The 23,890-nt window shown below is 46.7% G+C and overlaps 1 protein-coding gene across 1 annotated transcript in view; it reads right to left on the bottom strand.

Annotated features, from left to right (window-relative positions):
- LOC140722036 (uncharacterized) overlaps positions 1-22,779 on the bottom strand; it is a 101,951-nt gene extending 79,172 nt beyond the window's left edge. Inside the window, exons 1-3 of the mRNA XM_073036848.1 lie at positions 22,186-22,779; positions 18,710-18,857; positions 15,875-16,050 (exon numbers count right to left, since the gene is read on the bottom strand). Coding sequence (XP_072892949.1) covers positions 15,875-16,050; positions 18,710-18,857; positions 22,186-22,779 — 918 coding nt within the window. The remainder of the gene's footprint in view (positions 1-15,874; positions 16,051-18,709; positions 18,858-22,185) is intronic.
- Between the last annotated feature and the right edge of the window lie 1,111 nt (positions 22,780-23,890).

Below are 23,890 nucleotides of genomic sequence, written 5' to 3'. Positions count from 1 at the left end.
AACTCAGGCTCAAAGTTGATGACCTGGAATCTGAGCTTCAAACACTGTGGCACATCAGGGAGGGGGAGAGTTACCTGGATTCTCCGCTTCAGGAGGTCAGCTGTCTCATAGTCGCCTGTGGTCAGGGACAAGAGGGTGTGACTGTGAGTGAGGCGGTAGTGAGGATCCAAGAGACAGGGTTGGAGGAGCCTCAGCCCTTCAGCTTGTCCAGCACTAAATAGTGGGGGTGGGGAGGGTTAAACCGATTGAAGAAGTATGGATAAAGTAAAAAAGAAAAGTGTGGATAAAGATAAAGTGAAAGCAAAAGATAAAAAGGAGAAAAGTAAGAGTGAAGAAAAGTCAAGTGGAAAAGAGAAGATTACAGGATTTATAAAGCTCAATTAGTGTAAGGGCACTTTATCTGAATGTCCGTAGTATTCAACACAAATTCAATAAACTTGTGGCATAAATCAGTACAAAGGAGACCAACAAGATTTCTTGGCAATCGAAAGTACGCTGATAATCTCACATAGATCATAAACCATAGGAACAGAATGAGGCTTTTCGACCATCCCGATCATGGCTTGTTTTCCCTCTTAACCCCATTCTTCCGTCTTCTCTCTGTAACCTTTGATGTCCTTGCTAATCAGGAACTTATCGACTGTGGCAATGAGTTCCACAGATTCTCCACCATCTGGCTGAAGAAATTCTTCATCACTGTACTACAGGAACGTGTCTCTGGCTCTAGAACTACATAACTTCTGCACGCCACCACCACCCCCCACGCGTGCGCACGGGCTCACACACACACATACACACACACATACACACACACACACACACACACACACACACACACACACACACACACACACACACACACACACACACACACACACACACACACACACTTCCTCTCTTCTCCACTCCACACTATCTAGGCCTTTCAACATTCAATAGATTTCAATGAAGTCCCTCAAAATTCTTCGAAGCTCCATTGAACACAGGCCCAGAGCTATAAAAACACTACTCATGCCTTAACTCTTTCATAGCTGGAAGCATTCTCGTGAACATCCTCTGGACTCTCTCCAGTGCCAACACAACCCTTCTCAGACAAGGGACTCAATATTACCGAGCCTACTGTCAGTGTGGTCTGACCATGCCTTACAGCAGATGGCTGTTAACGCTCGAGTCTCTGGTAACAGCCAGTATATCAGAAGTCCTCAACTGTCCATCTACATTACTAACAATAGAGGTTTGTTAAGAAGAGTCCTCCTGCATTCTCATCAACTCCATCAAGATTCTACCACACAATCAAGCTGTAATCAATGGCATCCAAAAAAATCAACAATTGTGGAAGAAGATTTTGAAGAAAGGGTTAAAATACCTGAATTGTTAACCCCTGTACCTTCACTTAATTAGCAACACGTCTAGTGCTGGCGTTCGTGCTTAACACAGCTGCATACATAATATAAAGACAGTGAAGGGCATAGATTGTTGGGAGGACCCTGTCGGCTGTCAAGTTTCTGAGAATTAAAAATTATCCTGCTTTGTTCTTCACCTGTTAGCTATTAACTTAAAAACAAAATGTATCTTTGTACTTAAATGACTTACTGTATCTAAGGATTTAATGAAGCTTTTCGTCTGTGATAAATTCTTTAGCTGGGCTCTGAAAACGGGACAGGCATGCCTGCGGAGACAAGTCAATCTATGCACGATAACAGATGTATTCGTGCGACAGTGAGTTAGAACTAAACATCAGGGATGTTTGTAGAACTGTTCATGCCTAATGTGCCTCCTCTTTCTGTATAAATAGAGGTGTGCTTGTCTTGGTCTTCGCAGGTGGGGATCCCATAGTTAAAGGATCAGGCCCCCACACGATATCGTGTCTCTATTACTTCTGACTGACTAGAGTGTTTATGTGAATGAATTAGTTTCTCTGACAACAACCCACGTGTCTTTGAGAAGTGGGAAAAAAGTCGAGCGTCAAGGGATACACAGGTAGTCACATGGTGTACGAGCAAACTCCACATAAACAGCAAACTATGTCAGGATATAACCTGAGTCTTGACGTTCTGAGGCAAAGGCTGCTGTGGGCAAGATGTACAGGAGCCTGAGCTCACACACCACCAGGACACTGCGCTTTGGGGCATCCCTCAATGCAAAGTCCTGATGCATGCCCGTCACACACCACCAAGACACTGTGCTTTGGGGCATCCTCAACGCAAAGTCCTGATGTATGCCCGTCACACACCACCAGGACACTGTGCTTTGGGGCATCCCTCAATGCAAAGTCCTGATGTATGTCCGTCACACACCACCAGGACACTGTGCTTTGGGGAATCCCTCAATGCAAAGTCCTGATGTATGTCCGTCACACACCACCAGGACACTGTGCTTTGGGGCATCCCTCAACACAAAGTCCTGATGTATGTCCGTCACACACCACCAGGACACTGCATTTTGGGGCATCCCTCAATGCAAAGTCCTGATGTATGTCCGTCACACACCACCAGGACACTGTGCTTTGGGGCATCCCTCAACACAAAGTCCTGATGTATGTCCGTCACACACCACCAGGACACTGCTTCTGGGGCATCCCTCAATGCAAAGTCCTGATGTATGCCCGTCACACACCACCAGCACACTGCGCTTTGGAGCATCCCTCAATGCAAAGTCCTGATGTATGTCCGTCACACACCACCAGCACACTGTGCTTTGGGGCATCCCTCAATGCAAAGTCCTGATGTATGTCCGTCACACACCACCAGGACACTGCGCTTTGGGGCATCCCATAATGCAAAGTCCTGATGTATGCCTGTCACACACCACCAGGACACTGTGCTTTGGAGCATCCCTCAATGCAAAGTCCTGATGTATGTCCGTCACACACCACCAGCACACTGTGCTTTGGGGCATCCCTCAATGCAAAGTCCTGATGTATGTCCGTCACACACCACCAGGACACTGTGCTTTGGGGCATCCTCAACGCAAAGTCCTGATGTATGTCCGTCACACACCACCAGGACACTGCGCTTTGGGGCATCCCTCAATGCAAAGTCCTGATGTATGCCCGTCACACACCACCAGGACACTGTGCTTTGGGGCATCCCTCAATGCAAAGTCCTGATGTATGTCCGTCACACACCACCAGGACACTGTGCTTTGGGGCATCCCTCAATGCAAAGACCTGATGTATGTCCGTCACACACCACCAGGACACTGTGCTTTGGAGCATCCCTCAATGCAAAGTCCTGATGTATGTCCGTCACACACCACCAGGACACTGTGCTTTGGGGCATCCCTCAATGCAAAGTCCTGATGTATGTCCGTCACACACCACCAGGACACTGCGCTTTGGAGCATCCCTCAATGCAAAGTCCTGATGTATGCCTGTCAGAATTCACCAGGACACTCCGCTTTGGGGCATCCCTCAATGCAAAGTCCTGATGTATGCCCGTCACACACCACCAAGACACTGTGCTTTGGGGCATCCTCAACGCAAAGTCCTGATGTATGCCCGTCACACACCACCAGGACACTGTGCTTTGGGGCATCCCTCAATGCAAAGTCCTGATGTATGCCCGTCACACACCACCAGGACACTGCGCTTTGGGGCATCCCATAATGCAAAGTCCTGATGTATGTCCGTCACACACCACCAGGACACTGCGCTTTGGGGCATCCCATAATGCAAATTTCTGATGTATGTCCTTCACACACCACCAGGACACTGTGCTTTGGGGCATCCCTCAATGCAAAGTCCTGATGTATGCCCGTCACACACCACCAGGATACTGCGCTTTGGGGCATTCCATAATGCAAAGTCCTGATGTATGTCCGTCACACACCACCAGGACACTGCGCTTTGGGGCATCCCTCAATGCAAAGTCCTGATGTATGCCTGTCAAAATTTGCTGATGATATTAAACCGAGTGGAAAAGCAATTTGAACAGAGGATGTGGAGAGTCTGCAGAGGGATATAGATAGGTTAAGTGAGTGGACAAAGGTCTGGCAGATGGAATACAATGTTGGTAAATGTGGGACCATCCACTTTGGAAGGAATATTAGAAGAGCAGATTATTATTATTATTATTATTATTATTATTATTATTATTATTATTATTATTATTTAAATGGTGAAAGATTGCAGCATGCTGTTGTGCAGAGGGACTTGGGAGTGTCTATTTTCATGAATTTGACATTAATACATAGGGAGAATCTTTTTAAAATACTGTCTGTGATTTCATTAACTCTCTCCAGATTCTACCACAGACACACACAAGGAACAATACACGGTTTCCAATTAACCCACCTATCCACAAATCATATTTCAGGTAGTTATTACACTACAACAATCAGATTGGTGAACCAGCGTGGATATCTGTTCACAACAACACTGACCTGTCTCCACAACCTAGAGACTCGCTTTCAAAGACTTTACATCTCATGTTCTGTGTTATTTATATTTTTATTGTTATTGTTTGCACGATTTGTCATCTTTTACACATTGGTTGTTTGCCTGTCTTTGTTTAAGAATAGTTGTCTTTCATAAAGTCCATTGTATCGTTTTTTCCTGAAAGAAAATGAATCTCAAGACACTATATGGTGACATGCACTTTGATAAATTTAACCTTGACTCTCAGTTCCCCCTGCAGTACCGCCTTCGAGCAGCAGGTGGGAATCGTGCACCGTGAATCTCCGCCATCCCTTTGCCTCTGCAGACGTTGTTTGACACGCTACAGCAGTCTTCGTCCAGTCCACACCCCCTCTCCTTACCAGGGAGGGGTCATCACACACTGAGGGGATCACAAGGTACAGAAGTCTGGGAACACGGTGCTTCAGCAGCTCACCAACTGACACAGACATGATAGACAGTCGGAGTCTCTTCATCCTCAGCGTGGGAATGTCAATTCCCCCAGGGAATAAATGTAAAGAGGTTTAAAGGAGTTTAATGAGGCAGATTTTTTTTTACACAGAGGGTGGTCGGTGCCCGGAACGTGCTGTCAGGGGAGGTGGTGGAAACAGATATAACAACAACATTTCAGTGGCATTTAGACAGGCACATGAACAGACAGGGAATGGAGGGTTGTGGACCACGTACAGGCAGATGGGATGAGATTGAATTGGCACAACAGCACAGACTTGTGGGCCGAATGGCCTGTTCCTGTGCTGTATTGTTCAATGTTCTATGTACAGCTGTTGTGGACACAGCATTCAACAACAACAACAACAACTGGTATTTAGGTACAGTCGCTGTGTAAATGCAATAAAGTGTCCCGGGTGTTTACACAGACGTGTTTCTCACTGGATACAAAAACAATGAACACAACAAACTCTGCATCCTGTTACAAACACTGGGGACAGTGGAGTGAATACAGTCAACACGGGGTACAGAGGATGCTCTACACAGAGTGCATTGGTTACCGCTCTCCTGTGTAATCCAACAGACTGAAGACCAAAACATTAAAAGACACAAAGATCGATTAGTGTTTCAAGAAATTGAGACACAGGAGCAGTTGTGGCCATTCGGCCCCTTACTCCTGCTCTGCCCTTCACTCAGATCATGGCTGATCATTGACCTCAGTGTCAATTTCCTGCACCATCCCATCATCGCTGTGCCCCTTAAATCCAGAAATCTTTTGTAGAGAATTCCAAAGATTCGCCACACACTGGGAGAGGATTTTTTCCTCATCTCAGTCCTGTTGAGGCGACCACTGATTGTGAATCTGTGACCCCTGGTTCCACACCCCATCATTCCTACCTCTACCCTGTCAATACCCAGTGAGACTGTGTCTGTACCAGTGAGACCACCTCTTCTAATTATGAGACAGTCTCACTTAGTGTAATCTTCCGTCAAGGGCAAAGCTTTAAAGTAAGATCGTCAAAGTTGAACCGGGATGTTCAAGGAATGTTTTTGGACAGAGTGTGGTATCTTCCTGGAATGCACGGCCGGGATGGGGAGTGGTGGAATCAGATACGATCGTGATGTTTAGCAGACACACGAACAGGGAAGTGAAGGGACAGGGAATGGAGGATATGGATCATTTGCGGGCAAATGTGATTACATCATGGTCAGCACAGACAGCGTGGGCAGAATGGCCTGTTCCTGTACTGTACTGTTCTGTGTTCAGTGTTTGAAATATCACAGCCAGCGACCCAGCAATTTCTTCCCTGGATTTCCACCATGTCAGACGATACACTGGGTCGGACCCCCAGGTTTATTCAGCTTGTATGTGGGATGGTTTTCTGACCCAACATGTCGAGGAACCAACTAGAGAGCAGGTTGTTCTAGACTGGGTATTGAGCAATGAGGAAGGGTTAGTTAAAAATCTTGTCGTGCAAGGCCCCTTAGGTAAAAGTGACCATAATATGGTGGAATTCTTCATTAAGATGGAGAGTGACATAGTTAATTCAGAAACAAAGGTTCTGAACTTAAAGAAGGGTAACTTTGAAGGTTTGAGACGTGAATTAGCTAAGATGGACTGGCAAATGATACATAAAGGGTTGACGGTGGATATGCAATGGCAAGCATTTAAAGATCGCATGGATAAACTACAACAATTGTTCATCCCAGTTTGGCAAAAGAATAAACCAGGGAAGGTAGTGCAACCGTGACTGACAAGGGACATTAGGGATAGTATCAAGTCCAAAGAAGAAACATATAAATTAGCAAAAAAAAAAAGCGGCACACCTGAGGACTGGGAGAAGTTCAGAGACCAGCAGAGGAGGACAAAGGGCTTAATTAGGAAAGGGAAAAAAGATTACGAGAGAAAGCTGGCAGGGAACATAAAAACTGACTGTAAAAGCTTTTATAGATATGTGAAAAGAAAAAGATTGGTCAAGACAAATGTAGGTCCTTTACAGTCAGAAACAGGTGAATTGATCATAGGGAACAAAGACATGGCAGACCAATTGAATAACTACTTTGGTTCTGTCTTGACTAAGGAGGACATAAATAATCTTCCAGAAATAGTAGGGGACCAAGGGTCAAGTGAGATGGAGGAACTGAGGGAAATACATGTTAGTAGGGAAGTGGTGTTAAGTAAATTGAAGGGATTAAAGACAGATAAATCCCCAGGGCCAGATGGTCTGCATCCCAGAGCGCTTAAGGAAGTAGCCCAAGAAATAGTGGATGCATTAGTGATAATTTTTCAAAATTCTTTAGATTCTGGATTAGTTCCTGAGGATTGGAGGTTGGCTAATGTAACCCCACTTTTTTTTAAAAAAGGAGGGAGAGAGAAACCGGGGAATTATAGACCGGTTAGCATGACATTGGTGGTGGGGAAAATGCTAGAGTCAGTTATCACAGATGTGATAACAGCACATTTGGAAAGTGGTGAAATCATCGGACAAAGTCAGCATGGATTTGTGAAAGGAAAATCATGTCTGACGAATCTTATAGAATTTTTTGAGGATGTAACTAGTAGAGTGGATAGGGGAGAGCCAGTGGATGTGATATATTTATATTTAGATTTTCAAAACGCTTTTGACAAGGTCCCACAATGGAGATTCGTGTGCAAACTTAAAGCACACGGTATTGGGGGTATGGTATTGATGTGGATAGAGAATTTTTTGGCAGACAGGAAGCAAAGAGTGGGAGTAAACGGGACCTTTTCAGAATGGCAGGCAGTGACTAGTGGGGTACCGCAAGGCTCAGTGATGGGACCCCAGTTGTTTACAATAGTTATTAATGATTTAGATGAGGGAATTAAATACAGCATCTCCAAGTTTGCGGATGACACGAATCTGGGTGGCGGTGTTAGCTGTGAGGAGGATGCTAAGAGGATGCAGGGTGACTTGGATAGTTTAGGTGATTGGGCAAATTTCTGGCAGATGCAATTTAATGTGGATAAATGTGAGGTTATCCACTTTGGTTGCAAGAACAGGAAAACAGTTTATTATCTGAACGTTGACCGATTAGGAAAAGGGGAGATGCAACGAGACCTGGGTGTCATTGTACACCAGTCATTGAAGGTGGGCATGCAGGTACAGCAGGCGGTGAAAAAGGCAAATGGTATGTTGGCATTCATAGCAAGAAGATTCGAGTACAGGAGCAGGGAGGCTCTACTGCAGTTGTACAAGGCCTTGGTGAGACCACAACTTGAGTATTGTGTTCAGTTTTGGTCCCCTAATCTGAGGAAAGACATTCTTGCCATAGAGGGACTACAAAGAAGGTTCACCAGATTGATTCCTGGGTTGGCAGGACTTTCATATGAAGAAAGACTGGATTGACTAGGCTTATACTCACTGGAATTTAGAAGACTGAGGGGGGATCTTATTGAAACGTATAAAATTCTAAAGGGATTGGACAGGCTAGATGCAGGAAGATTGTTTCCGCTGTTGGGGAAGTCCAGAACAAGGGGTCACAGTTTAAGGATAAAGGGGAAGCCTTTTAGGACCGAGATGAGGAAAAACCTCTTCACACAGAGAGTTGTGAATCTGTGGAATTCTCTGCCACAGGAAACAGTTGAGGCCGGTTCATTGGCTATATTTAAGAGGGAGTTAGATATGGCCCTTGTGGCTAAAAGGATCAGGGGTTATGGAGAGAAAGCAGGTACAGGGTTCTGAGTTGGATGATCAGCCATGATCATACTGAATGCCGGTGCAGGCTCGAAGGGCCGAATGGCCTACTCCTGCACCTATTTTCTATGTCTCTGTGTTTAAGCTGGCCAGCCTCCTTTGTAATGTTGGTATGTTTCAGGACATTTGTATTCTCCTCCCGGAATTCCCCAGCTTCCATCACCATACAGATGAGAAGTATTTATTTCAGACCTCACCCATCTGCTGTGTCTCCACACATAGAAGACCGCACTGATCCTTCAAGGGACATTTTCCCTCACCAGTTACCCTTTTGTTTTCCACAGACTCTCAGAATCTGATTGGAATCACCTTTACCTGACCTACTAAAGCTATCTCATTCCATCCCTTTGCTGTCCTGATTTTCTCTCTGCAGTGTTCTCCACACCCCTTCTACCCGTCGAGAACCCCAGCTGGTTTCACCTGAATTACGACTCCATCCGAACGAGAGCCTCAATGACCCTCGTCAGCCAGGGTTCCCTCATCCCTCCAGTCCCGCTATTCACTCTAACAAGGACAGGCTAATCTTGGACCCTTCCAAACTGTTTTAAAGCCGCTCACTTGCCAGATGTCTGTTTACTAGGGACCATCCTCTGGTTCTACACCTCTGTTTATTCCCCGACCCCTTCTATCCTCCCTCAGTTCGGTCTGTTCACTGCTCTGAATATCAGAAATAGCAGCAAGGTGCCATTCAGCCCCTCACACCTGCTCTCCCATTGAATAAGATCAAAACCACCTCACTGTGCTACAGATGCAAAGGACGTGACAGAAGGGGGGGGTCAGAGAGGAGGGGGAGTTGTGATGCTGATCAGGGAGAACATCACCACAGCACTCAGAGAGATCCTTGTTGGGAACGGCCAGTGAGAGTTTATTGGTAGGAGTTAGAAATATGGAGATGGTCACTTTGCTGGGATTGTACTATAGGATGCCAAATGTCAGTGAGAATCAGAAGAGCCCATGTGTAGGGAGAATGCAGATAACTGTTGGAATATCAGGGTTGTAATAGTCAGGGACTTCAGCTTCCCTAACATTGACTGGGACAGACACAGTTCCGAGGGGTTTAGATATATATATATATATATATATAGATAGATAGATAGATAGATAGATAGATAGATAGATAGATAGATAGATAGATAGATAGATAGATAGATAGATAGATAGATAGATAGATAGATAGATAGATAGATACTTTATTCATCCCCATGGGGAAATTCAACTTTTTTTCCAATGTCCCATACACTTGTTGTAGCAAAACTAATTACATACAATACTTAACTCAGTAAAAAATATGATATGCATCTAAATCACTATCTCAAAAAGCATTAATAATAGTAATAATAATAATTTGACAGGGAAGGATTTGTGAGTGTGTCTGGAATGGTTTCACAAGCAGCGTTCAGATTCCCAACCAGAGAAGGGGTCACACTTGACCTCCTCTCTGGGCAAGTGGTTGACGTGACTGTGGGGGGAGGGCACATTGGGACCAGTGACCATCATTCTGCTAGACATTAAATGGCTATGGAAATGCCTGTATTGGACGTGTATTGGATCCTGAATTGGATCGAGGTGAATGCTGATGCGATCAGACTGGAATGTGAAATGCCTGTATTGGCTGTGTATTGGATCCTGAATTGGATCGAGGTGAATGCTGAATGGATCAGACGGGAATGTGAAATGCCTGTATTGGATGTGTATTGGATCCTGAATTGGATCGAGGTGAATGCTGATGGGATCAGACGGGAATGTGAAATGCCTGTATTGGATGTGTATTGGATCCTGAATTGGATCGAGGTGAATGCTGATGGGATCAGACAGGAACGTGATGGTTGTTTGGTCGAGGCTGTTCACAGGTCAAGGCACACAAAGCTGCAGAAAGTTGTAAACTCAGCCAGCTCCATCATCCTTTACTGAAATCCATACACACTACATCCACTGCTCTACCATCATCAACGTGTTTTGTTACATCTTCAAAGAACTCAATCAGACTCGCAAAGCAAGACCTGCCCTTGACAAAGCCATGACCATCTCTAATCAGATTAAGTCTTTCCAAATGCTCATAGATCCTGCCTCATCTGTATTTGCTGTGGAGAAGGTGATGGAAGCTGGGGAATTCCGGGAGGAGAATACGAATGTCCTGAAACAAGCCGACATTACAAAGGCGGCTGGCCAGCTTAAACATAGAAAGCTGAATAAACCTGGGGGTCTGACCCAGTGTATCGTCTGACAGGGTGGGAATCGGGGAAGAAATTGCTGGGACCCTGGCTGTGATATTTCCAACACTGAACATGGAACAGTACAGCACAGGAACAGGCCATTCAGCCCAACGTGTACTGTTCTTCTAATTTTGAGACCGGCCCATCAGTGTCATCTCTCTGAGGACACCACGTGAAGGGTAAAGGTTCAAAATGGAATCGGGATGTTGAAGGAATGTTTCCTGACACAATGAGTGGTTTGTTCCTGGAATGACGGCCAGAATAGGGAGTGGTGGAAACAGACACAATCGTGATGTTTAAGAGAGTCAAAGGTTCATTGTATTGTCAAAGTTTACAACTCTGAATTTCTTCGGTTTAAACAGGCATTTAAACAGGGTAACGAGCAGGCAGGGAATAGAGGGTATGGAGTTTTGTCGAATAGAAATACCCAGGGGAACAAGTACATAGTTCCTGAGAGTAGAGACACAGATAGACAGTGTAGTGAAGAAGGGGTCTGGTACGCTGGCCTTCATCGATCGGGGATTAAGTACATGAGATGGTTTGTCGTGTTACAGCTGTACAAGACATTGGGGAGACCACACTCAGAGTACTGGGTGCAGTTCCGGTCACCGAGCTGTAGAAAGGATGACATTCAGCTGGAATGTGTGCAGAAAAGATTCACAGGAATGTTACCGGGGCTCAAGGGCTTCAGGAGAATCTGGATCGACCTGGATTGATTCCCTGGAGCAAAGTCAACGAGGGTGGGTATCGTATTGTGTGTGTGTGTGTGTGTGTGTGTGTGTGTGTGTGTGTGTGTGTGTGTGTGTGTGTGTGTGTGTGTGTGTGTGTGTGTGTGTGTGTGTGTGTGTGTGTGTGTGTGTGTGTGTCCACGATTGTTATTAATTGTCCGTGTGTTTTATTGCCGATACGACTGCTGTAAATTGCGTGTGTGTTGCTCCTGTTGCCATTTTTCCACGTTTGTCTTCTGTAAAGAAAATCGTTTACTACCAAGACTGTGTGTCCAGAGTCCTTGTCAGTGAGACCTTTCGAATCTGTTTCCTCACTCACAACAGTCGGTAAATGGGACGAGCTGCCAGAGGAGATGGTAGACGCTGATAGAACTGAAACATTTTTAAGATATTTAGACAAGTTCTTGACTGAAAACGTTTAGAGGGATGCTGGCCAAGTGGGACGTGCTGAGGAAGCCTCCTTGGTTGTCAGGGACATGTTACGTCGAAGGGCCGGTGTGTGTGCTGTCACCTCCATTAGTCTCATTCGGAAGAGTGGGACCTCACATCAGAGCAGGGCTGTACAGGGGGAAGTCAGGAAGTTTTCCTGCATCCGCGTTTGAGTAATCCCGGTGTATCCAACACCTCACAATCTTCTGCTGCATCAAGATCCCCCATTTCAGTGTCAAAGATATTTTCCTGACAATTTAAATAATTTAAATTTAATCACCTTTTCACCCTCCGGCTTTACATCTCTATTTATTCTCCGGACCGTTCTATCCTCCCTCTGGTCAGTCTGTACACTGCTCTGAAGAACATCAGAAACAGAAGCAAGGAGGCCATTCAGCCCCTCTCACCTGCTCTCCCATTAGACATGATCAATACCACTTCCCTGTGCTCATGCTGTTTCTACTGATTCACTTTGTCTCCAAAACTCTATCCACGTCTCTCCTCAACATAGTTACTGTGAAAGTGTGCAGAGCCCTGTTAGATTGTGAGCTGTGTAAATACATTTACTCACCTCTGAATGGTCGTCCTCTCACTGCGCCTCCTCATCCTGACGCCCCCGTTACCAGAAACATCACCTGGGAGCCTGGAGCAAGTCTCAGTCTCTCTCTCTGTCTCCACCGTACACAAATACACACAGGGGGCTTCACCATTTACATTTCTCCATTGCGTCAATGACCAACACAGTCTGCCCGAGGATTGTGCTGGGATCAGCCGGCATGTGTTGCCACACTTCCGGCTCCAAAATATCATGTCCACGTCTCTCTCACCTTCACCGTACCTCTCCGGGTAGTTCCAACCTGAGCATCGGTTTCCCTAATGGTCCACTCCCCCCTCCTATCACATTCCTCCTCCTTTATCCCCCTTCCGGAGGAAATTACACTGCACTCCCGTTTTTTCTTCAATCAGATGCTGGAAGAATTAAAACAAAACAGAAATTAGTTGAAACCGACAACAGAGCAGGCAGTGTTTGAATCAATTCTGGGACAGGTCACCGACGTGGAACGTGAAGCCTGTTCCTCTCTCCACAGATCCTGACCAACCTCTTGTTTGTTTCCTGCATTTCCTGATTGTTCTGGATCCATTTTGGATGTTGTTGAGGGGGATGACCACAGCGATTGGAGCCTGGTTCTGTGGTGCAGAAGGGAGAAAAGATGAGGAATGCGGTTGTCATGGAGGATTCCATAGTGAGGGGAACAGGCTGGAGGGTCTTTCAGCCTGTTAGAGATACCCGCATGGTGTGTTGCCTCCCAGGTGCCAAGGTACAGGATGTCTCGGATCGGGTCCAGAGGATTCTGAAGACAAAGTGTGACCAGCCAGAAGTCTTGGTACACGTTCGTACCAATGACACTGGTAGAAACAGGGAGGAGGTCCTGAAGAGACAATTCAGGGAGTTGGGTAGGGAGCTGAAAAGCAGGGTAGTAATCTCAGGATTGCTGCCTGTGCCAAGTGCTAACGAGCACAATAGCATGAACAGGCATATTAATGTGTGGCTGGGAGACTGGTGTAGCGGGCAGGGTTTTGGGTTCCTGGATCACTAGGGGAGGAACGACCTGTACAAAAAGGACGGGTTACACCTGAAAATCCTGCCTGACTAACCTACTGCAAATCTTTGAGGAAATTACAAGCAGGGTAGATGTAATAGATGTAATGTACTTGGATTTTCAGAAGGCTTTTGACAAGGTGCCGCACATGAGGCTGCTTAGCAAGATAAGAGCCGATGGAATTACAGGGAAGTTACTAGCGTGGGTGGAGCATTGGCTGATTGACGGAAAACAGAGAGTGGGAATAAAGGGATCCTATTCTGTCTGCCTGCCAGTTACCAGTGGAGTTCCACAGGGGTCGATGCTGGGACCTCTGCTTTTTACGATGTACGTAAATGATTTGGACTATGGGATTCATGGATATTTGGCTAAATCTGCCGATGATACAAAGATAGGTGGAGGAGTGGAAAGTGTTGAGGAAACAGAGAGCCTGCAGAGAGACTTAGATAGTTTAGAGGAATGGGAAAATAAGTGGCAAATTAAATACAATGTTGGAAAGTGTATGGTCATGCACTTCTGTGGAAGAAATAAATGGGCAGACTATTATGTAGATGGGGAGAGAATGCAAAATGCAGAGATGCAAAGGGACTTGAGAGTCCTTGTGCAGGATACCCTACAGGTTAACCTCCAGGTTGAGTTGATGGTGAAGAAGGCCAATGCAATGTTGACATTCATTTCTGGACGTGTAGAATATAAGAGCAGGGATGTGATGTTGAGGCTCTGAAGCTCTCGTGAGATCACACTTGGAGTATTGTGTGCAATTTTGGACTCCTTATTTTAGAAAGGATATACTGACATTGGAGAAGGTCCAGTGAAGATTCACAAGAATGATTCCAGGAATGAAAGGGTTACCATATGAGGAATGTCTGGCAGCTCTTGGGCTGTATTCCCTGGAGTTCAGGAGAATGAGGGGGAATCTCATAGAAACATTCCAAGTGTTAAAAGGCCTGAACAGATTAGATTTGGCAAAGTTATTTCCCATGGTAGGGGATTCTAGGACAAGAGGGCACGACTTCAGGATTGAAGGACATCTTTTTAGAGCTGAGATGCGGAGAAATTACTTCAGCCAGAGGGTGGTAAATCTGTGGAATTTGTTGCCACGAGCCGCTGTGGAGGCCAAGTCATTGGGTGTATTAAAGGCAGAGATAGATATGTTCTTGATTAGCCAGGGCATCAAAGGGTATCGGGAGATGGCAGGGGATGGGGATGACTGGAAAAATTGGATCTGCCCATGATTAAATGGCAGAGCAGACGCGATGGACCGAATGGCCTACTTCTGCTTCTGTATCTTCTGGTCTTAAAATAAATATCTGATTCAATGTGGAGATCCCGGCTCTACTTGTCTCGTAAATTAGAGGAACAGCTCCTCATGTTCCGCCAGGGTGGCCGGCAACCTGACGGCATCAACATCCATTTCTCAAACTTCTGGTAGTTGCTCCCCATCTCTTTCCCCTCCTCCCCACCCTCTCCATCTGCCCATCCCCCACTCACTCATCCCCACATCCCTCCCTTTACTCCAGGCTCCACTTTCCCCTCAGATTCCAAAATCTTCAGCCCTTTGTCACTGACACCTCTCACCTCCCCGTATCTGACTTATTTCCACACTCCACCCCTCCCTCATCTACCTGGATCCACCCATCACCTAGCCATTTGCCTACACAGATGTTACCTGACACGGTGGGAGACCCAGGCGCTTTGTGTGTTACCAAGATTCGCCCTGACCTCCCTCTCCCAGTCAGCACCACCACCACTTGCCCCAGTTACCCTGTCAGCCCCGGTGGATTTAGCACCCGGGGGAGCCGGGGAGCTCAGGACCCGCCGCCCGCGGCTGCTGCTGAATCCGCAGTGTTTCTGTTCCGTTGACGGATGCGGTGAACGAGTTAAAATTAATGGATCGATAATTCTCACATCGTGTTTATTTCACTCTCCGCACATTTATATTTACACTGACTTACTCCTGACTCTGGTCCCGGACACGACCCGTTTACAGACCCGGAGTGGAACCAGAGCAGATTCTCAGCCACTGGTTTTTATCCCAAGTCCAGAAGAAAGGATAAAGTTTCCCCGTGAATTTATTCCCAGTGAAGGTGTGGAGAAGGGACTTGGTCTCCGCGTTGTAAAATGAAACTGTCCCGGACTCGTAACTGAGATAAACTCCCACCCTCCCGGGGATGGGATCGGCCCGGAGACGGGAGTAACGAGAGGTGTAAACCCATATCTCGTCATCACGCCGAGCGATGATCCAGAATCCGGTCTCCGGACTCGGTCTGACCCGTCCCTTCCTCTCGACAGACTCTGCGGCGACCCCCAGATACCAGCGCCGATTCCCCATCACCTCTACCTCCCAGAAATGTCTCCCCAATGTGAATCCCTCCGATCCCAGCACACAAGGCCGGTCTGTGAACTTCTTCCCGGTGTCAGGGAGATTCATCCGGTTCCCGGTCCATCTCACACTCTTCCGATCCTCGGACACCTCGAGCTCCGGACTCGCCGTTTCCACATCCAGGGTGACAGAGACTGGGGGAGTAGCAGAGAATTAGATAGTCCCCGGGGACCGGGGGGAGACTCGGGCAGCGCGGCCCCGGGGATCGGTGGGAGACTCGGGCAGCGCGGCCCCGGGACCGGGGGAGAATCGGGCAGCGCGGCTCCGGGGATCGGGGGGAGACTCGGGAAGCGCGGCCCCGGGACCGGGGGGAGTCTCGGGCAGCGCGGCCCCGGGGATCGGGGGGAGACTCGGGCAGCGCGGCCCCGGGACCTGGGGTGGGGGGGGGCGGGGAGACTCGGGCAGTCGGGTGGCGTCACGACCCTTTCCCGGGGTTTCACCCAAACACAGCTGATGGCCAACCAGCATTTTCCCGAGGTTTTTCATCGCCCTGGAGAGCGGATTTTCCCGATCAACACACATGAAATTCCGGAGGATCTCAGCGGGTCAAGCGGCATGTGTTAAGGGAGATGTACAGTCGATGTTTCAGCCGAGACCTTACCTCAAGATCGGAAAGAAAGACGGGAGATAGTAGTGAAACGGGTATGAGCAAGGGGTGCAGCAACAACTGGATCCAATGTGGATGGGGTGAGTAATCACTAGAGGCATTTAAAGCCTGAGCTCCTCCAGCAGTTTGTGTGTGTTACTCTGCTCCAAATGTGGCCTTCCCAATGTCTTGCACACTCATAACGTGACGTCCCAGCTCCTGTACTCAGTATTCTGACTGATGAAGGCAATCACCTCCTGGTCTCTCTGCCCACAACACTCTCCAGGGCCCCACTGATTCCTGTGGAAATCCTGTGCTGGTTTGCCTTCCAAAATACAACACCCTCATCTCTCTGAATTAAAATCGATTTCCATCCAACGGCCCAGAGACCCAATTAATCAAGATCTCGTTGTAATCCTGGATAAACCATGAGCAAGAGGGTTATGTAGTGGATAACACAATACTATTGCACCTCGGGGCATTCCGGAGTTCAGAGTTCAATTCCAACACCATCTGTAAGGAGTTTGTACTTTCTCCCCGTGATCTTGTGCATTTCCACACGTCCAGAATACCTCGAAAGTGGTGTTACAGGTTGATAGGGACATAATAAAAGCTTTTCTTTGGCCTTCAAAGTATTGTGTACAGGAGATGGAAGTTATGTTGAAGTTGTATGAGATGTTGGTGAGGCCTAATTTGGAATATTGTGTGCAATTTCGGTCACCGACCTACAGGAGAGATGTAAACAAGTTAGAAAGAGTACAGAGAAAATTTACAGGGATGTAGCTGGGTCTGAAGGACCTGAGTCAGAAGGAAAGATTGAATAGTCTCGGACTTTATTCCTGTAACATTGAAGACTGAGGTGAGATTTGATAGAGGTATACAAAATTATGAGGGGTATAGATGGGGTAAATGCAAGCAGGCTTTTTCCACCGAAGGCGTATGGAATTACAACCAGAGGTCATGGGTTAAGGGTGAAAGATGAAAAGTTTAAGGGGAACATGAGCGGAAACTTCTTCATTCAGAGGGTTGTGAGAGTGTGGAACAAGCTGCCATTGCAAATGGTGCATGCAAGCTCGATTTAAACATGTAAGAGAGTTTGGATGGTACATGGATAGTCGGAGTTGGAGGACCATGGATGGTCGGAGTTGGAGGACCAGGGATGGTCGGAGTTGGAGGACCATGGTCCCGGTGCAGGTCGATGGGAGCAGGTAGTTTAAATGCTTCAGTATAGACCAGATGGGCTGAAGGGCCTGTGCTGTTTGTTTCTATCACTCTGTGACGCTCGTACAAAGACATAACGGTTTGTAGGTTAAATGGTCATTGTATATTGACCCGTGATTAGGCTGGTTTTAAGTAGTTGGGGTGCTGGGTGGAGCGGGTCGTTGGTCTGGGAAGGCCTGTTTCAAACTGTCTCCAAATAAATAAATAACCTCTTCACTATCCATGAAACCACCAGTTTTGAGGTCCTTCACAAACCTACTAAACACGTCACCTACATTCTCTCCAAATCATTCATATGAATGATGAAAAACAGTGGACCCAGCACCGATCCCTGCAGCACAACCACTGGTCACAGGACTCCACCCAGACAACTCTGTATCCTATTTCAGATCGTACAGTATCCCACGTGATCTAACTCTCTGCTACCTTGTCAAATCCCTCGCTAAACTCAATGGAGACGATCTCTGCAATGACCCCCCCACCACCCAACAACCCCTGATTTAATCCGAGCCTGACCACGGGACAAGTTACAATGACCAATTCACCTACCAACCGGTATGGGTTTGGGCTGTGAAACCGGAGAACCCAGAGGGAATCTACATGGTCACGGGGAGAACGTACAAACTCCTTACAGTCAGTGACGGGACATGAACCCGGGTCGCTGGTACTGTAAAGCGTTGTGTTAACCACTATGCTACCGTAACGTCCATACAGAAATCCAAGTTGACTATCACTGATTAGTCCTCGCCTTTCCAAATGAATGTAGATCCTGTCTCACAGAATCCCCACCACTGACGTTAGGCTCACCGGTCTGTACTTCCCAGGCTTTTCCCGACAGTCTGTCTTCAATAAATGTTCAACATTAGTCTCCCTCCAGTCTTCTGGCCCCTCACACGTAGTTATCAATGACACACATATCTCCAAAATGGGCTCCACACTCTCCTCCTAAGCTTTCCACAATGTCCTGGGAAACACTTGATCAGGACCTGGGGATTTGTCTCCCTTTCTGCATTTTAGGACCTGAAGCACATTTGCTTCTGTAATGTGGTAGAAAATGAGGTCGATCATCTTCTGTAACACGGGGGAATTGAGGGCCCCGTGGAACTGGCACAGAAGAGGCGTTGAAGCCCGGGACTGAGAAATGATGACAGGGAGGATTTAGAAGGATACGGGCAAAATGCAGGTAAATGGACTGGGAGGTGATCTGACAGAGATACATAAGGTTATGAGGGGTTAGATTGAGCAGAGGAGAAGGGGAGTGATGAGACAGGAGTCTGAAGTGACTGTGGACTGAAGATTGGTGAAAGATGGCAGGCACGATGCTCCAGGTAGCGGAAGGGTGGGGAGTGCAGACTGTGGAGGTGGGAGACACTGGGAAATGAATGACAGGTAGAGACCAACACAATGAAAGTTTTGATCGCTAGTCGGAGCGGGGTTGCAGGGAAGGTTGGGAGATGGGAAGGAGGGAGACTGCTGTGGGAGGGTGAAAAACAGGAGCTCAAAGGCCAACCTGTGCTGGAATCTGATCAGTAAAGGAGGTTCCACTCTATCCGCCCAAAGGGGAACTTCCCAGTGACCAAACATTTTAATTCTCATTCCAAAATGTCAGTCCATGGCCGCCCCTTGCGCCAAGATGGGGCCATCCTCAGGATGGAGGAGAACACCTTGTATTCTGCCTGGGTACCCTCTGACCTGATGGCATGAATATTGATTTCTTCTTCAGGTAAAATTTTCCTCATCCTCTCCCCTCTTCTTCTATTCCCCACTCTGGCATATAATGTCTTCCCACCTCCCTATCACTTCTCCCCGGGTCCCCTCCTCCTTCCCTTTCTCTTATGGTCCACTCTCCTCTTCGATCAGATTCTTTCCTCTCCAACCCTTCTACTTTCCCACCCCCGGCTTCACCTATCACCTTCCAGCTAGCCTCTCTCCCCTCTCCCCACCTTTTTATTCTGGCATTCCCACCCCCCTTTCAATTTCAGTCCTGAAGAAGGATCACAGCCCAAAACATCAACTGTTTATTCATTACAATACATGCTGTCTGACCTTCTGAGATCCTACAGCATTTTGTGTTTGGTGATTTGGATTTCCAGCATCTGCAGACTTTTTTCTGTTTATGACAATGGGAACCATTAGGGGAGAGATGAATGGCAGATGGAACCAGGACCAGATGGGGAGGGGTGGAAAGCCTGTGGTGAACTGTGTGTGTAGATGGAAACAGAAGGTGAAGGGGGGTGAATATGGGTGATAAGGGTCTCCTTTCCCACAAACCCTCTCCCCACATTAGGACAGAGGGTGAATTTGCAGAGACTCTGGCAGATATATTTGCTTCACATTTCCCCACAGGTGAGCTGCTGGAAGACTGGAGGGTGGCTCAGGTGCTGCCGTAAGAAGGGCTGAAAGGTCACACCAGGGAACTCCAGGGGAGTCCAGAACTAGAGGGCAGAGACTGAAGGTGAGAGGGGAACGTTTTTCAAGGGATCTGCAGGACAACATTCCCACTGTGAGGGAAGTGGGTACGTGTGGAATTTGCTGCCAAAGGAAGCCGTAGAAAGAGGTAAAATTAAAATATTATAAAATCTATTTAGACAGGTACAACAATAGGCAGTGTTTAGAAGGATATGGGACAAACACACGGAAAAGTGTCTGTGTCTCTGACGACGTGCCCCACTCTGATGGTGCATTTGGATATTATCAATATATAAATGTATCAATGTGTGCGTGTGTGTTGGTTGTGGTAAATATCAGTGAGTGTGTGTGCACAATGAAGGTGAGTGTGCACATTGAACTATTTGTATGCTACAGTGTGTCTTCACGTGTCCAGTGTGTGTTGACAATGTGTGACACGTGTGTGAATTGTTCAAATAGAAACCATTCACTGTGTCTGAAGAGAATAGTTTCCAGGTTACTGAGGGGACTAACAATGTGCAATGCTGAGGCTCTGACTACAATCTGCTGAACCTTCTTGTGAATGTGTGTGAGGGAGATTTGCCAGATCAGTTATGCTGTGTCCACCAGTGTTAATGCTGGTTGGTGTGTCCGGGCTCAGTCTCAATGTGGTGGTTTGATGACAACAGTGAGACTGGCGAGTCCAGCAGGGGGCAGAGCTGAGTCAATCAGACTGCGGTCACGGACAGGTCAGACAGGGGGAGGGGCACGAAGGACTGGTGTATTTTTCTGACAATCCCTGTCACCACAGTGATACCAGATTTTATCCTCTTTAATGCCATTAATGGAATATTAATTCCAGAGCTACCACGTCAGGATTCAAACTCGTGCATTGGCTTGTTTGTCCAGTCCAAATGGGATCAGGATGCAGTGATCCACCTAACAGACCAGTGAATTGGTTGTATTTTTGCCCGTGGTTTGGTGTGTTCAAGGGTCTGACATCTCCAGCTGACCATGTGGTAGTGATGCCTCCCGGCAGGTGGGGCTGGTGCCGGAGTGAATCTGTATGTTTTACCTCGATTAATGCTGTCCAACCTTTCTTCCAATGCTGTGTCGAGCAAATAGGGGTGATAGACATCTGTCACTGACAATGTCTGGGCCTCATCTCTGACCCTGTAAATATTATATATCTGGTTATAAACTGAACATCAGTGATATTTGAACTATTTTACAAATCCATCCAGAGTTTCAGTCAGGACCATGTCCTACCTCCTCTTCCGAGCTTCCTCCTGAAATAAATAAAACACAGATCTCAATTGTCTGAGACTGACTGTCGGCATCCGAACAGCAGGAATCTGAGCCAAGTTATTACAAGCTGCTGAAAATTCCCACTTAACTCTCTCCCATTGAAACGAATGGAGAAAGAGGGACACAGAACCACGGGAGAAAGTATCAGGAGTGTTTATGAAATTTATACCATAACTGAGAAGATGGAACGTACAGGAGAGACTGGACAGGTTGTGCATTGTTATCCTGATACGATGTCAGGGAGGATCAGATGGAGGAATTTGACATTCCGAATGGATTTGATGGGGTGGGAGTGGAGAAAATATTTCTCCTTGTGTAAGATCAAAAGTCAAAGATAAAACATCATTTGGTTGTTAATAAATCCCACAAGAAATGTGGTGAAGAGAATATCAGAACCACACTCACAGCCTGTGACTGTAACTGGGCGTTACTCTGAGTATCGGGGATATTATAGGTGGGAATCACAGAAACAATCTCCAGCTCAGTGCTCTGATCAGAGTAACTTATTCCCGAGGAGGTTGCAGACTCTCCTGTGATGTACAGATGTTTTGGGAGGCCGGTTTGGGACAATGACAATTCTGAACAGTTCTACATGGTGGAAATCAGTTTACAACTACAGTATTTGTGATAAAATGCATCAGTGTGTGACTCTGCATATTCACAGAGCCAAACTGAAATCTCTCAATCTCTCTGAATCAGAGAGTGAAGACATTAGATCAAAATATACAACCAAGTAAACAGCTGATCAAAACCTGGTTAGTTTTACCTTGTAGATTTCAGCGGCTTCGTTAATCGGCATGACGTTGTGAGACTTGTGTTCCCGCGCATCTCTACAGATCTGGCAGATCAGTGTCTTGTCCGTCTCACAAAACAGCTTCAGTTCTTCCTCATGTTCCTCGCAGTGAAGTTTACTTTCCTTCCCTTTGGGATTCAGGTTTAGTTTTCGAGCTTTCTCAGACAGATTTGCCAAGGCCCAATTGACCTTGAGGGTGCGGTCTGCAATCTCCACTCTACATTCCGGGCAGGAGTTTCTCTCCTCCCTTTCCCAACACCGTGTGATGCAGGAGCGGCAGAAGTTGTGTCCACACTCCAGTATAACCGGATCGGTGAAGAAATCCAGGCAGATGGGACAAGTTACCTCCTCGGTTAAACTCTCGACCTTTCCTTTCGAAGCCATGTTAACTCCCGGTACTTCCCGGTTCAAGGTCCATTCACTTTCGGGGAGCTGCTCAACCCTGCAGTACCGCGGTTGTCCACTAGAGGCGCTGCGGTCTCGGGAATGAATGTTCCATTTCCGTGAAGCAGAAATCGTGTTCATTCCCACAGCAGCGATGAGAAACACATTAAACAAGTCTAACATAGATAAAGCCGGAGAGAAGAGCTTGGTTCAGTCTACGGCAGAACTGAAGGGGCAAGTCCTGAAAAGAGGGGCACAAGGGACTGTAAATGCAAGAGATTCTTGCTATTGAGGGAGTGCAGCGTAGGTTCACAAGGTTAATTCCCGGGATAGCGGGACTGTCATATGTTGAAAGATTGGAGCGACTGGGCTTGTATACACTGGAATTTAGAAGGATGAGAGGGGATCAGATTGAAACATATAAGCTTATTAAGGGATTGGACACGCTGGAGGCAGGAAGCATGTTCCCGCTGTTACGTATTCGGGCAACAATAATATAGATGAGTTAGGCAAGGGGTTTTATAACGAATAACACGTTTATTAAACACTGATAACAAACCCCCTTCAAATGTAAACAAACCCAAACAATGGTCCGAGCTCAGCTGCTGGCAGCTGGTCAGACAGTTCTTAATAGCTTTGCAGTCTCAAACAGTCTTTAAAGTAGTATTGGAAAAAAACAGTTCTCCAAAGCGATATGCCGAATGAAAACAGTTCAAAGAACGATATGCCGACAGTTCAAAAGCTCACGGTACTTTTAAAAGGAGAGACATTTTAAAGCGATGTAAATTCTCTTCCACGTCGATGTCCTTCGATTCCCAGCGTCGAACTCCCACGTCGAATTTTATTAAATATAACAACTTAAAGTGACTGACCTCTCTTCCACACTATTCTCAAACCCTTTCTGGTCATCCCAGGGGTCAACAGCGAGAATAGTCAACGAAATCCTTCCGAATGAGGATCACACAAAGTCGAAGTCAATCCATCGAAAATCGATTCTTCTCGATCTCCATTTTCCAAACTTTTCTTCACTCTCCCTTAGCAAAGAAACCGTTGGCTCTGACCTTTTAAACTTTTGGCATTAACAAAACTTCATTTTTAACTAAACTGCGTCATCACATTAAATCACACAGTGATATGAAGTCATCTTGGCAAATCCAGCCACGAACTGCCCCACCTGACAGGGTGGGTCTTCCTTTTATACCCTGTAGAAAAAACCTGTCACATGACCTCTACTGGCGGGAAAATGACATCACTCCACCATTACCTCATGTCCAGTATAACTTCAACCCCAGTC

The sequence above is a fragment of the Hemitrygon akajei genome, chromosome 2 (genome assembly GCF_048418815.1).
Source record: "Hemitrygon akajei chromosome 2, sHemAka1.3, whole genome shotgun sequence".
NCBI classification, from domain to species: domain Eukaryota; kingdom Metazoa; phylum Chordata; class Chondrichthyes; order Myliobatiformes; family Dasyatidae; genus Hemitrygon; species Hemitrygon akajei.
This window is presented reverse-complemented; position numbering and strand designations above follow the sequence as displayed.